Source organism: Amblyomma americanum, chromosome 5 (assembly GCF_052857255.1).
Source record: "Amblyomma americanum isolate KBUSLIRL-KWMA chromosome 5, ASM5285725v1, whole genome shotgun sequence".
Lineage (NCBI taxonomy): Eukaryota > Metazoa > Arthropoda > Arachnida > Ixodida > Ixodidae > Amblyomma > Amblyomma americanum.
Window position 1 is genome coordinate 81,017,342 of NC_135501.1, and position 13,573 is coordinate 81,030,914.

The window sequence follows — 13,573 nt, forward strand, 5'->3', positions numbered from 1 at the left end:
GAGTTATTTATCGGTCAGCTTGGGAGCATCTTTTATGGCCACCTGACAATTCTTGCTTCCCCGTATTTTTCAAGTGTCATAGCCTACCACCATTTATATTTCCCGAAATATGGACGCGCTGGTAAAGTTCGCGCTTGTCGTTTTCAGCTTAAGTACTATTTTTCAACTCTACGGCGACGCAATATTCGTCTTTTAGCGATAGATACATTACGCTAGCATTTCGAGACTCCAGCGTGGCGGCGCCGTGGCGGTGGCGGCGCCGCCACGTGATGCGTGGTTGGTCACGTGGTGCGGAGCAGCTGCCGGCGGCGCGGCGCGCCGGCGAAACCTAGTGAGGAGAAGTGGAGAGGAGGAGAGGCTGAATCACGTCCAGGTTCGAAGATGAAGGAATGCCCAGCGAAACGGAGCGGCGAGACACTGACTTTGCAATTCGACTGAGCAAGTTCTACTCGGCCAGATTATAGCTATCGCGACACTCCAGGTTTAAGCGGAACTAAACCACAGCGAAATTTTGCACACAGGTTAGCCGAAAACTGCCTCTCTGGTTGTCACCTCCACGAATATTCAAGTACATACACACTTTATCGGGTTACCTTACCGGAAACGAGATTAATATCAGCATTTATGCGCTATATCCACTGACGTCATTCTCTGTGAGCATCTATGAATGTGAGCATGCGCTGCTTGACTGCCGATGGACAACTGCAGACGGCCCAAGAAGAGACAGCCTAGGGAAGAGTACAAATGGACACAATACAGTGGTGAACTTAAACTAGAATTTATTTCGCGCCTTGCGCATATAAATACACGTGAGGCAACTAAAAATAAATGAAAAACCACCCCCGCAAGACAACAATGGCTAAGTCATAGAGTTCAGGAAATGAAATTATTCTTCCGGAAAAGAAATCGACGGGGGAATTATACGCCTATCACCCTCCTCCTTGTTCTCTGTGGCTTCAATCATTTCACCGCGCGGCTTATCTTTGTTTCTTGCAACAGCTCAACAATTTTCGAAGTGCGGGATGATCGCTTACGAGAATCTGCATTTTCAACATTGTTACGGCGCTGCCTTAGCGACACTGTCCAGTCTGGCCATTATAAGAACTGTTACACGGGCGAGAAATTGAATAAACAACATTTTTTGGCACCTTACGAATTTCAATTGATGTTTTTCCGGGCACTTGGGGATTGTTTTTCCAGGGTTTTTGACGCGCATACACAAAACATGCTACCTTTCTGGAAGCTCAAAATACGTACAACGTCCACTCAGACTTTTTTTCAACTATTTTGAAATTGTGTGAGGTTTTATGAATGTAAGAAATGACTGCCACTGCTTTCTTGTTTGGCATTCAGGGCTGGGGATGGAATTTAGGGGACATTTCAATCTTTTCAACAAAACAGCGGCCACAGACAAAACAACGCGAAGTAGGTACACTTCACTGCTAAAAATTCGTTCAGTTTGATGCACACAAGATTTAATTAGCACACTCTTGAAGCACGACATAACGATCCTCTTTTTACGAGGTACGAAAACGAGTAACTGTAAAGGAGCAACGGTTTTTTACCCCCCTGCTTGAAAGACCAGCACACAGGGCAAGGAGAAAACTCTAACCTCAATGCCAAGAACGTTTTGGTGTCATTTACAGAAACTTCGCGATTTATATCTAGAGGATCAAGAAGGTGAGAGATTTCTATGCTCAAAACTTCACGATCCCAGGCAAGCAAACGAGATACTCTTCCACAAAACGACGAACTTTCGCTACAGCTGTGTCCTCATGGCGGCCTTGCAGTGCTCTGTTATGCATTGTTAAATAGAAGTCACTCAATAGAGGTGCCCCGTCGATATCTTTATCGGGAAAAGTATTCCGTATCTTGAACTCTTTGACTTAACCGTTGCCGTCTTTTAGGGTTCTTGGCATATGAGTGTGCTCAAAGCGCTGTTTATCACTCATTTTTTTGCTTGCCTTACGTGTATTTATATGCACAGAGCGTCAAATAAGTGCCAGTTGTTAGTTCAGCACTCTGCTGTGTCCGTTTCTACTCTTCCATCTGCTCTCTTCTTACGACGTGTGCTCTTGGGCTGTACAAGCTTATCAAGCAAAGCCAACTCGCCCAACAGTTGGTGCTTTCAGGCTTATTTGGCGAGTGAGGACAAAAACGCTATGTAAGCAAACGGCGACATACCTATGATGGTAATGTTAAGTTCGCCGACCGCGATGTTCTCTGCGCCAGCTTCAGATAAGAAGGAGCTCTTGAGGGCATCCACAACACTCCTCAGTCGTGCGACCGCCTCTGCGTTGACAAGAGTGCGGTACACCCAGGACAGAAACACGGGGCGAAAGTAAATTCCTGTCACCGAGAGACACTTGTAGTAGTTACCCGGTGAGAGATGTTGAGCTGCATCGCTCGTGAGGACATAGCGGTAACGCATGACCTGCGCCACGAAGACTAGGAGAGCGTACAGGCGGGCACGCTCCACGCTCGTCGCGGCGAGCGCGCTCAGGGCTCCGTAAATCTGCGGCTCGGCTCTGATCTCAACGTCTGCGTGGAAGCCAGTGAAGTTGGCAGGCAAGCCGCCGCTGCTTAGGGCGTCGGCCCACGTGGCGCCGGCGAAGGGCGACTGCAGACTCCCCAGGCGTCGCGTCACGAAGGGCTCGGTGCTCTTCCGCTGTAAGAACGAGTGTAATCGCTGTGCGCCATCGCAGAAACGCTTAATTTCATCGCCCTAGAATGAACTTCTTAACCATGAAATGTGCTATTTGGTGACACACAAACTAGTCGTCACGCATACTCATATCCTTAGAAAGCTCTCAATTGATGCCATTTTGCAGCTGTATACAGAGCACTCGGCGACACTTATCGACTTCAGGTTTGCCGTTGTCGTCGTCCGAACACGCTGCGCCCCAAAACCACATTCCATGACTTTAGCAGAACGGAAAGGAGGCAAGTGTATGAACTTTGGCATTTTTCAATAGCGCGAAAAAAGACAAAGGGGATGCGAGAGAGACAAGCTATGACAATAAAATTAATTTTATTCCGGAAAAATGCCTGCTCTTAAATGCTCGAAGGGCCGCCGCGCTCGCTCACAATCGCGTGAAAACACCGACACATGCGGCACCTTCATGAAATTTCCACAGCTCCATCAAGGTAAGTTCGGCTGTGTGGGGTGGAACACGACTGAACGCTTTGCAACACACGGAGTATGCGACGTGGTGATTCGATACGCCCCGTACTTTTCCGACATGGCTGGTCCATATGCTCGTGACCCACATTGGCATGCCCAAACTCTGCTGAGCAATCGTGCACGATGAATCAAGTAAGGGTGAAAGATCTGTTGCTATCGGTTGCTCGATGTCTTAGTTTGGTCATGTGAAATCGGTAGTCCATCAGAACTCCTGCATTTTATTACATATACTATTCTTACCCTATACTGTTTTCAATATATATAAATGAAATTTTAACTCATTTGACAACTAGCTTCAGGCTCATTGCTATGAATTAGTTACCTATCGCCGCTGATATAAGTGTGCGGTTGCACGATGTTGCAGTCTGGAATACATACTATACATACACTACAGGAACGGTGCCGAGTTTGACAAATGCATATTAACACGAAAAAAACAAGCCAATCGAATTTACTAAAAGGCGTCTAAGTATTACACTTTAACTACACAATTAAAAATGAAAAGACAATCTGCAGGTTCTTACAAGCACTTGGCGTCTACTCCAGATTTATCGTGGACTGTTCGCACTGAAAATGTACTAGCCAGCACCTACGGAATACTCCGATTCATTCATCGCACTGCTGTTCCTCGAGCAAACAAACACACAAAGCTTCTTGCGTTTATTGCATTAGTTCGCTCTAAACAAGATTATGCTTCATTCATGTGCAGTCCCCAAAAGTTATATTTCATTTGGAAGCTACAATCCTCACAAAATAGGGCTTCCCGGTTTTTCTCCCGGGAATATTCAACTAGCTCCAGCTTCCTTTGAATTAAAAGTAGCCCCAAACTTCTTTGTTTAGATATCAGACGAAAATATACCGTCTTAAGTTCTTTCCCATGATTTATTTTAATGCGACTACCTACACTGCAGCCGTTACCAGACCTGCTTTCCGCATTTTCTCGAGTATTGATCATGACTTTAAAATGGAACGATCGTTCTCACGCAGTGACCTAAACCGTTCTTTTTTACACTTAGCCATCAATGAATGGAATCAGAAGCACAGTTATGGCTTGAGACAATACACGCAAAAATGTGCATAACACAACTTCAGGATATTGTCGCATTAAAAAATATGTGCATTTTATTCTACTCTTCAGTAGTGTACTACTATAGGTTCTGCTAAGTGCTCGGTATTCGTCAGCGGATGTTATATTACTTATTTTGAAGCGAAAAGCTTCACTACGCGGGTCAGAGCCGAGCTTCGCATGAGCCGAACCGGTGAGTTATGCGCATGCGCGAAAACGAGTGACGTCACGCGCCGTGCAGGTGGTCGCTCCTCGCCACTGCCGCAGCCGTCGCCGTCGCCGACTCCGTCGCCTGACCTTTCGGTGCAGCCGCGCGCTACTGCACATAAGCGGCAAGGAGGCTATATAATGCGCTTTGACAAAGAATAGGCGTGCGCACTCGACATGGAAGGGAAGGAGAGTGCGGCTGCTGCTAGACTGCGGAGAAAATCTGGTAAACTAAATTCATCCGATCCAGAAGTACTCGCTTGGGAGTTCGCTGCACAACAGCGAAAAAAAATGATAAAGCCAAAGCTAAACGTGCAGCCGAAACGCCTGAACAACGGGAAATACGCCCTGCTAAACGACGTCGGAAAGAAGCCGAAAAGCGTGTCTTGGCCGAATCTTCAGCCAGCAGCAGCCAAGCGAGTGAGGAAGTGGAAACAAGAGAGTCAGAAGAGGAAAATCCCAAGACTCGCGCTTACACCGACCACGTGGTACGACTTAGTGAAAGTGCGAGTGCGACTAGGGTGTTTACGACAGACTTTGTGAACAACTCATTCGGCCATGTTTGGGATGTGTGCGAAAGACTGTGGCACTTGCGAGATTTGACGCCGGCAAGTGACAGTATGCGTGAGACGTTAAGTTTAGCATCGGTCGAGTTGAGTGGAACCGTGGCTAGGGTGTGCGCGTCGTGCAAGGGATCTCTGGTGAAACAGAAAATCCCTCTCTACAGTGATAGCAATGGGTGTCGCTATCAACCTATGCCACCTGGTTTGCCACTGCTAAACGATGTAGCCGAAAGACTAATTCCACCGTGCATCCCGTTCGTCCAAATACGACGGCCATGACGTCAAACCAAGCATAACTGAAGCTTTTCGCTTGTATATCCAGGCTTAACCAGAGTTAAACCGCTGCCTAATTTTTTTTCACGTGTTTCGATTGATACGCATGCAAACAAGTGCGGTTGGTCTTCTACATTGTAATATTATTGCTACTTGATTTTCTGCTTTAACATTTTTCCCCACCCTCCTCCAATGCAGTGCCCTTTTTGGGCCCTGAGGGTGGCTAACTGAAATAAACTTTATTGGTGTCTTCCTGCATTTTTTCTGCCTGTACGTGCCATTGTTACTGAATCAAAATGAACGCGTTTTTCCGAATCAAAAAACCATTTGAGACTCTCAGCTTGCGTGTTCCCCTTCATCTGTATTCGTCTTTTTTCGCAATGTTCAAAAACCCCATGACTAGGCACTGGGTCCGAATACTCCAACACTCTGAGCAAAGACATTCACTTGAGCGTAGCTGTGGCTGCAATGCTAGCGTGGTGGTTTGTGCATAAACACATTCAGTTTCAGTTTGTGAATACATACACACTCAGGTGGTCTGCGGATGGTATGCAGTTGTCCTCCGGTGGCTGGTTTGGCTGTAACGCAGGATGGCTTGCGTTAGTTCCGCCGTGAATGCTGTTCCTCTGTCCGTGATCAGCACATCGGGGGTGTCGCGTCGAAAGAGAATGCACTCCACGAAAAATTTGGCGACTTCTGCTGCTGTTCCGTTCGGTAGTGCTTTCGCCTCGGCGTAGTGGGCCATGTAGTCGGTCGCTATGATGAACCACTTATTTCCAGACGTTGACTTTGGGAAAGGGCCAAGCAAGTCCATGCCGATCTGCTGAAAGGATCATGAGGGGGCTTCAATGGGGTTTAGAAATCCTGCTGGTCGGGTGGGAGGGGTCTTTCGTCACTGACAAACTCGGCAGGTTTTCACATAATGTGCGATATGGCAGACATTCAGGGCAAGTAATACTTGTTTTGAATGCCGCGGAGGGTGCGAGAAAACCCGAGACGTCCAGCTGTCGGCTCGTCGTGTGAAGCCTGTCGGACTTCCTCGCGGAGACAAGCAGGTACAAGAAGGAGGTAGGCTGTTTTGCTCGCTGCGAAGTTCTTCTTCATGAGGACTTCATTCTGTACACAGAAGGAAGACAGTCCTCGCTTGAATGAGGCGGTAGGTGAAGAAACTTTGCGTTCCAAGCACTCGGTGCGGCGTTTTAGGTCGGGGTCTGAACGTTGCTGCTGGGCAAAGTAGCTGGGGCTGATGCGTCCCAGGAAGGCATCCTGATCGTCGTCCGGCGGCGGTGCATCTACAGAGGCTCGTGAGAGGCAATCGGCGTCAGAGTGCTTGCGTCTGGACTTGTATACGACGGTGACGTCAAACTGCTGGAGACGCAGACTCCATCGAGCGAGTCGGCCAGAGGGGTCCTTGAAAGTGGCAAGCCAACGCAGCGCATGGTGATCGCTGACCACCGTGAACGGTCGTCTGTACAGGTAGGGGCGGCATTTCGACGTAGCCCAGATGATGGCAAGGCACTCCTCCTAAGTTGTCGAATAGTTAGCCTAGGCCTTGGAAAAGGAACGGCTAGTATATGCGATGACTGTCTCCAGCCCGTCGCTTTTTGAACGAGAATGGCGCCTAGGCCCACGCTGCTTGCGTCGGTATGAAGTTCAGTATCGCCGTTTTTATCAAAATGCGCGAGGATTGGTGGGGACTGCAAACGACGCTGAATTTATTTGAAGGCTGATAATACATATGATCGATAATACATAGGCTGATAATACTTATGATCGATGTGCGGAAAACATTAGACGAAGCACGTACACGGCAGAAACACAAATACTGGTACGTGGTTCGTCTAAAGTTTTGTTGACATCGATCATCTGCATTATAATCATGTATTACCTAGGACGAACAGAATTGTTATTGAAGTTCGCATTTTAATGACACGTCTGCCTTCGGTAGTTGGGTCAGGGGCTCGGCGATGCGCGAAAAGTCTTTCACAAATCGTCGGTAATATGCGCACAGTCAGGTGCATCTGCCGACTGCTTTCTTTGCTTTCTTATCGGCCGGCGGTGGAAACTGCTCGACAGCAACTGTTTTCTGCGGGTCTGGGCGTACTACCTCGTTGCTAACGATGTGGCTAGAAACAGGAGCTCTTCATAGGCAAAGTGGCACTTCTCTGCTTTCAAGGTTAGGCCAGACGATTTGATGGCGCCTAGTACTGTCCGAAATTTTTTGATGGGCTCTTCAAAGTTCTTGGCGAAAAAAACGACGTCATCTAAATATACCAGAAAAATTTGTCACTTCAGGCTTGCCAGCACTGTATTTATTACTCGCTGAAACATTGGTGGTGCGGAACAGAGACCAAATGGCATCACCTTGAACTCAAAGAGCCCATCCGGATTTATGAATGTGGTCGTCTCGCGATCCGTTTCATCGACCTCAATTTGCCAGTAGCCGCTCTTGAAGACAATCGATGAGAAATACTTGGCGTCGCAGAGCCGGTCCAGTGTGTCGTCGATGCGGGGGACGGCGTAGACGTCCTCCGTTATGTTCAAGCGGCGGTAATCAACGCAGAATCGTGGTGCGCCGTCTTTCTTTCTCATTAGAACAATCGATGCCGCCCATGGGCTGTTTGAAGGCTGGATGATGTTGGCGCAAAGTATTTCTTCCACTTGGTCCGGGATGGCCTGTCGTTCCCGCGGTGGCACACGGTAGGGGCTCTGACAGAGAGGTCGGGCGTGCTGGTCGGGTATAATGCGATGCCTGGCAATTGGCGTTTGTCAGACCTCCGGCGATGACGAAAAACACTCGCTGTAGTTTCGAAGCAGATTGCGGATCTAGTCTTGTATGTCCCGGGGCAGGGCTGGGTTGATGTCGAAAGTGGGCGAGTTCTCTTGGTCAGGTGAATCTTCTGCTGATTGGACGGAGAGGGCGAAGGAGTCTAGTACGTCATATATTCGTCGAAGAAAGCAATCGTCGTTCCTGTGTTAATGTGCCGGTATTCTTCGCTAAAGCTAGTCAGCAGTACTTCGACCTGGCCATTGCGGAAATGTGCGATACCTCTAGCGACGCTAATTCCTCGTCTAGAAGCAGCTGCATGTTCCCCTCGATAATGGCTTCAGCGTTAATGGCTTTCGTGGCGCCTACGGTCAGGATAACACTTGAACAAGGTGCGACGCTCACTTCTTCCGCCAGGACACTAAGGGAACGCGGCTTTCCAGAGTTCTTGTCGAAGCGATGGCTTCGTCCGTCGAAAGCGTGATCAGCTTGGATTGCGGGTCATTCATCGCCTGATGCTCATTAAGGAAATCCATGCCCAAGATCACTTCGCGGGAACATTGCCGTAACACAACGAAGGTGGCATGATAGGTGTGTACTTTGACAGTCACTCGCGCTGACACAACGAAGGTGGCATGATAGGTGTGTACTTTGACAGTCACTCGCGCTGAGCATCATCCTGATTACGTAATGAGGTGGCTCCCTGTGGTGCGAATTTGTGGGCCGTCCCAAGCGGTCGTCAGTTTCCTCAGCTGCGCGGCGAATGTTACATTCATCACCGAGTAATCGGCTCCTGTGTCGATTAGAGCGGTAACTTTCCGGCCGTCGATAACTACTTCATTTTTTAACCAAGGGAACGGAGCAGCGCAAAAACAAGCAATCACACAAGAAGGACAAGACACGACACGAGCGCTGACTGACAACTGAATTTTATTGAGCGGTGGCATGCCTTAAATAAGGCGAGCAACAGAGGTGAAAAAGGAGGAGAGCAGACAATCAATAAGGATATCAGCAAGCACTCAAACGTTAGCTGCTTCCAAGAAGTCTATTTCAGCTACAAAAAGCGATAACGAGGGAGTGCTGATGCAAGTGTTTGCATATTTCTTGATATAGTAGGCTTCCAGGCTAACACGCGCAGTCTTGTTGGCACTCTTGCCTAGAATCCTAGTCTCAGCCAAGCGAGCCACGCATCCTCTGCACTTAATTACGTGCGCAACCAAATGTGCGTACTTATCTTTTTAATTGACTTAAATTTCGGGCATGTTCCCCCAATCGTTCATTGATGCAACGGCCTGTTTCGCCATACATAGTTCGGCACCCAACAAGCTGGGAAAGTTGTGCCCACGCATTTGTGGTTTCAAGAAAAGAGGATGCCAGATACCACATGACACACCGTTTGTCAAGTGCTCAACGGGCGTGATCTATGCCATTCCCATAACGTGTGGAAAGATCTATGTAGGCGAAACTGGCCATTGCATCAATGAACGATTGGGGGAACATGCCCGAAATTTAAGTCAATTAAAAGATAAGTACGCACATTGGGTTGCGAATGTAATAAAGTGCAGAGGTTGCGTGGCTCGTTTGGCTGAGACTAGGATTCTAGGCAAGAGTGCCGACAAGACTGCGCGTGTTAGCCTGGAAGCCTACTATATCAAGAAATATGCAGACACTTGCATCAGCACTCCCTCGTTATCGCTTTTTGTAGCTGAAATAGACTTCTTGGAAGCAGGCTAACGTTTGAGTGCTTGCTGATATCCTTATTGATTGTCCGCTCTCCTCCTTTTTCACCTCTGTTGCTCGCCTTATTTAAGGCATGCCTCCGCTCAATAAAATTAAGTTGTCAGTCAGCGCTCGTGTCGTGTCTTGTCCTTCTTGTGTGATTCCTTGTTTTTGCGCTGCTCCGTTGCCTTGGTTAAAAAATGCACAAACAAGCCCAAATAGAAGTTTTACTGAAGTACCATAACTACTTCAAAGTCGGACGTCCTGGCTCTTGCGTTACGCGTCGTCCTGGTCGTCGGGTCACAGCATTGTCGGATTTAGGAATCGTGGCTAGAAAGTGTTGTCGAAGCTTTTCTCGGTAGCGGCGTCGTTTTGAAGGCGGTTCGCTTCGTGGTTGAGGCTGTCATTGTATGCGGCGTCGGCGTGTCGGGGGTGGCATCTTCGTGCGGCATGGCCATTGCATTATCTTCGATGTTTCGCTCGGGAGCAACATCACCTCCAGAGATTGCTGTCTTTAGTTTCCCCTACGTGAGCTGGAAGATCCTCCTCGTACCGCGGCTGCGTGGCTGCGGCGGGGCGACGCATAGCGCGAGGCTGACGGCGATGTTGAGCGCGAAAGGCGCTTCGGCGAGTACTCCTCTCGACGCATCTACTCGTTGATTTCTAGCGGATGTGGGCCGAAGCGTCGTCGTGGTGCGTCAACAGGCGAATCCACGAAAACCGATACGTCGGTACGGGCAGTGACGAAGAATATGACCCGCCTCACCGCAACGGAAGCACAACGGTCGGTTGTCGGAAGTCCTCCAGTAGTGGCATTTCCTGGGGCTTGCGCGTCGTTCATAGGATGGGCGGGAGGGGGCTGGGAGGCGGCGCTGTGGAACAAGTGGCTCACCTCGCACAGGAAGTAGGGGTGTCGTTAGGGATGCGGAGTGCGTACTGCAGCGGCATAGGTCATGGCCTGGGGTTCTGTGGCCGCCGGGGTGCCATGTGCATATTGCACATCTTCCCGCACCATATTCATGAGAGTCGCTGCTTGGGGCTTTGAGGATGATGGTAGCAGTCGTCGTAGCTCCAGGCAGATGATTTGGCGGTTAACTTCCCGCAAGCTGTCGCTGGTGGTGGTCGTCGTGTCCGGACGGATTGCACAGAAAGAGGAAGGGCGTTGTACTGCCGAGCCCGGACATCGTGAGCGTTCTCGATCGTGCAGGCTCCTTGCATGAATTCGTCGACTGTTTGTTGTTGTTCTTTTACGCCACGTATTATAAACTGAACTTTATTTTCCTCGTCCATCTCGTGGTCGGCGCGGCGAAAGAGGCGCTTCATGTCTTCGACGTAACCGCGGACGGGCTCATTCGGGATCTGGATCCTGGACTCGAGGAGTCGTTCGGCTCTCTCTTTCCTCACGACACTGGGGAATACCTTCAAGAGTTCATTGATGAATAGCTTCCGTGTCGTTAGGGACCTCTCGTGGCTTTCGTACCACGTATGTGCTGAGCCCTCCAGGGAGAAAAATAATAATAATAATAATAATAATAATAATAATAATAATAATAATAATAATAATAATAATAATAATAATAATAATAATAATAATAATAATAATAATAATAATAATAATAATAATATTAATAATAATATAATAATAATAATAATAATAATAATAATAATAATAATCAGCATGACTACACCAACTGCAGGGCAAAGGCCTCTCCCATGTCTCTTCAATTAACCTTGTCCCTTGTCAGCTGCGCTCACCCTATGCCTGCAAACTTCTCAATCTCATCCGCCCACCTAACCTTCTGCTGCCCCTGCTACGCTTGCCTTCTCTTGGAATCCGCTCCGTTACCCTTAAAGACCAGCAATTGTCTTGCCTTCGCGTTACATGCCCTGCCCAAGCCCATTTCTTCCTCTTGATTTCGACTAGGATGTCATTAACACGCGTTTGTTCCCTCCCCCACTCTGCCCGCTTCCGGTCTCTTAACGTTGCACCTATCATTGTCCTTTCCATGGCTCGCTGTGTTGTCCTGAACTTAAGCTGAACCCTTTTCGCTAGCCTCCACGTTTCTGCTCCGTAGGTGAGTACCGTTAAGATACAGCTGTTGCACAGTTTTCTCTCGAGGGATAGTGGTAACCTGCTATTCACGATCTGAGAGAACATGCCATATGCGCTCCACCCCATTCTTATCATTCTAGTTATTTGCCTCTCATGATCCGGATCAGCTGTCACTACCTGCCCTAAGTAGACGTATTCATTTACCACTTCCAGCACCTCTTTGCCAATTGTGAACAGCTGTTTGCTTGCTAGACTATTGAACATTACTTTGGTTTTCTGCATGTTAATTTTTATACCCACCGTACTGCTCGGCCTGTCTAACTCATTGGTCATGATTTGCTGTTCATCTCCTGAGTAACTCAGCAAGACAATGTCATTAGCGAATCGCAGATTATTTAAGTACCCTCCATTAACACTTATCTCAAGTGTTACCAGCTCAGGTCTCGGAATACCTCCTGTAAACTGGCGGTGAATAGCATTGGCGGAATCGTGTCTCCTTGCCTGACGCCCTACCTTATTGGAATTATATTGCTGACTTGTGGAGAACTTTGGTACCTATACAGTTCCTGTATATCTTCCAGTATTTTGACATAAGGCTCATCTACACACTTATTCCGCAATGACTGTATTGGTGAAAAAAAATACGTGTCCAATTTATGCCGCAACATCCTACTTGTTGAATCATGCCACGGGCTTAAATTGGTACAACCATTCTTCGGGGTCTCCACCAAGGGATCCATTGAAAGTTGGCGGCACCCGCGGATTTTTCAGCTTGACCAGTATCGACATATTTGGCGAGGCCGCGGCGCTCGTAGCCGCGTTTTTTCGCGTTCTGTTGAGGTCCGGCAGGGTCTCGAACTCTGGCTGCTTTCCCTGGAGACGTCGGCTGGCTCGCTGAGCTGCTGGCTAGTCTTCGGATGCGAAGCGCAGAGTGCTGGCGTAACGACTTGAAGGGGGTGTCCGGTACATGGAAGGCTACCCAGCACCTCCACCAGATGTCACGAGGTGACTGCAGTCCGGAGAGCAGAACGGCTGCGAAAATGGTCTCTAAACAAAACTCTTTATTTCGGCTGACATGCGCTCATAATGTACTGAATCACTCGGCGGCGGCGTAGCAGCAAGCGTGCTCGGCGGTCGTCGATCTGAATGCCCGCCACTGTCGGCCATGCTGAATTTAAAGCTGATAGCGAACTTTCGAGATGAAGCGTGCAAAGGTACTAGGACATTCTGGATCAACGTTGAATCAGCTCTGCTTAGATGCGATCAATCGAGATAAATCTTATCGCGTCTTGCATCGCAAATAAAGCGATAAAGCGGAGTGCCGGCAGCTTTCAAGAATGAACAAACACACACTGCGAAGATTCGTGGCAATATTTAATGTTTGTGTCCCCATAGCTAGAGTACGCGTGAGAGTTGTGCGACCTTTAAAGCTAAGAGTTAGTGGAGGAATTGGAGCATGTTCCCGGACGCCATATTATGTTTCACATTTTCCCGTTTTAGATTCAGTCGGTCCTTTGTACAGTGGAGCCAATTTTCCGCTCCTTTCTCTTCGACGGAAGCATAAACGTCTAGTTTTAATAATTTTATGAATAAAACTGTTGGGATTCATAAACCACAGAGCATAAATCTCGCACAACTCGTAATAAACACCCTCGACGTGTCATAGAATTCATTGCTGCTAAAGATTGCTCGAAATATTCCTTTTTTTCTCTGACCGCACACGACTGCAATGAGCTACCTG

General features: G+C 48.3%; 1 protein-coding gene across 1 annotated transcript in view; it reads right to left on the bottom strand.

Moving 5' to 3' along the window:
- Positions 1 to 13,573, bottom strand: part of LOC144133997 (uncharacterized) — a 61,504-nt gene that overhangs the window by 32,491 nt on the left and 15,440 nt on the right. Inside the window, exons 3-4 of the mRNA XM_077667021.1 lie at positions 2,380 to 2,668; positions 2,185 to 2,292 (exon numbers count right to left, since the gene is read on the bottom strand). Of these exons, the coding sequence (XP_077523147.1) occupies positions 2,185 to 2,292; positions 2,380 to 2,668 (397 nt within the window). The remainder of the gene's footprint in view (positions 1 to 2,184; positions 2,293 to 2,379; positions 2,669 to 13,573) is intronic.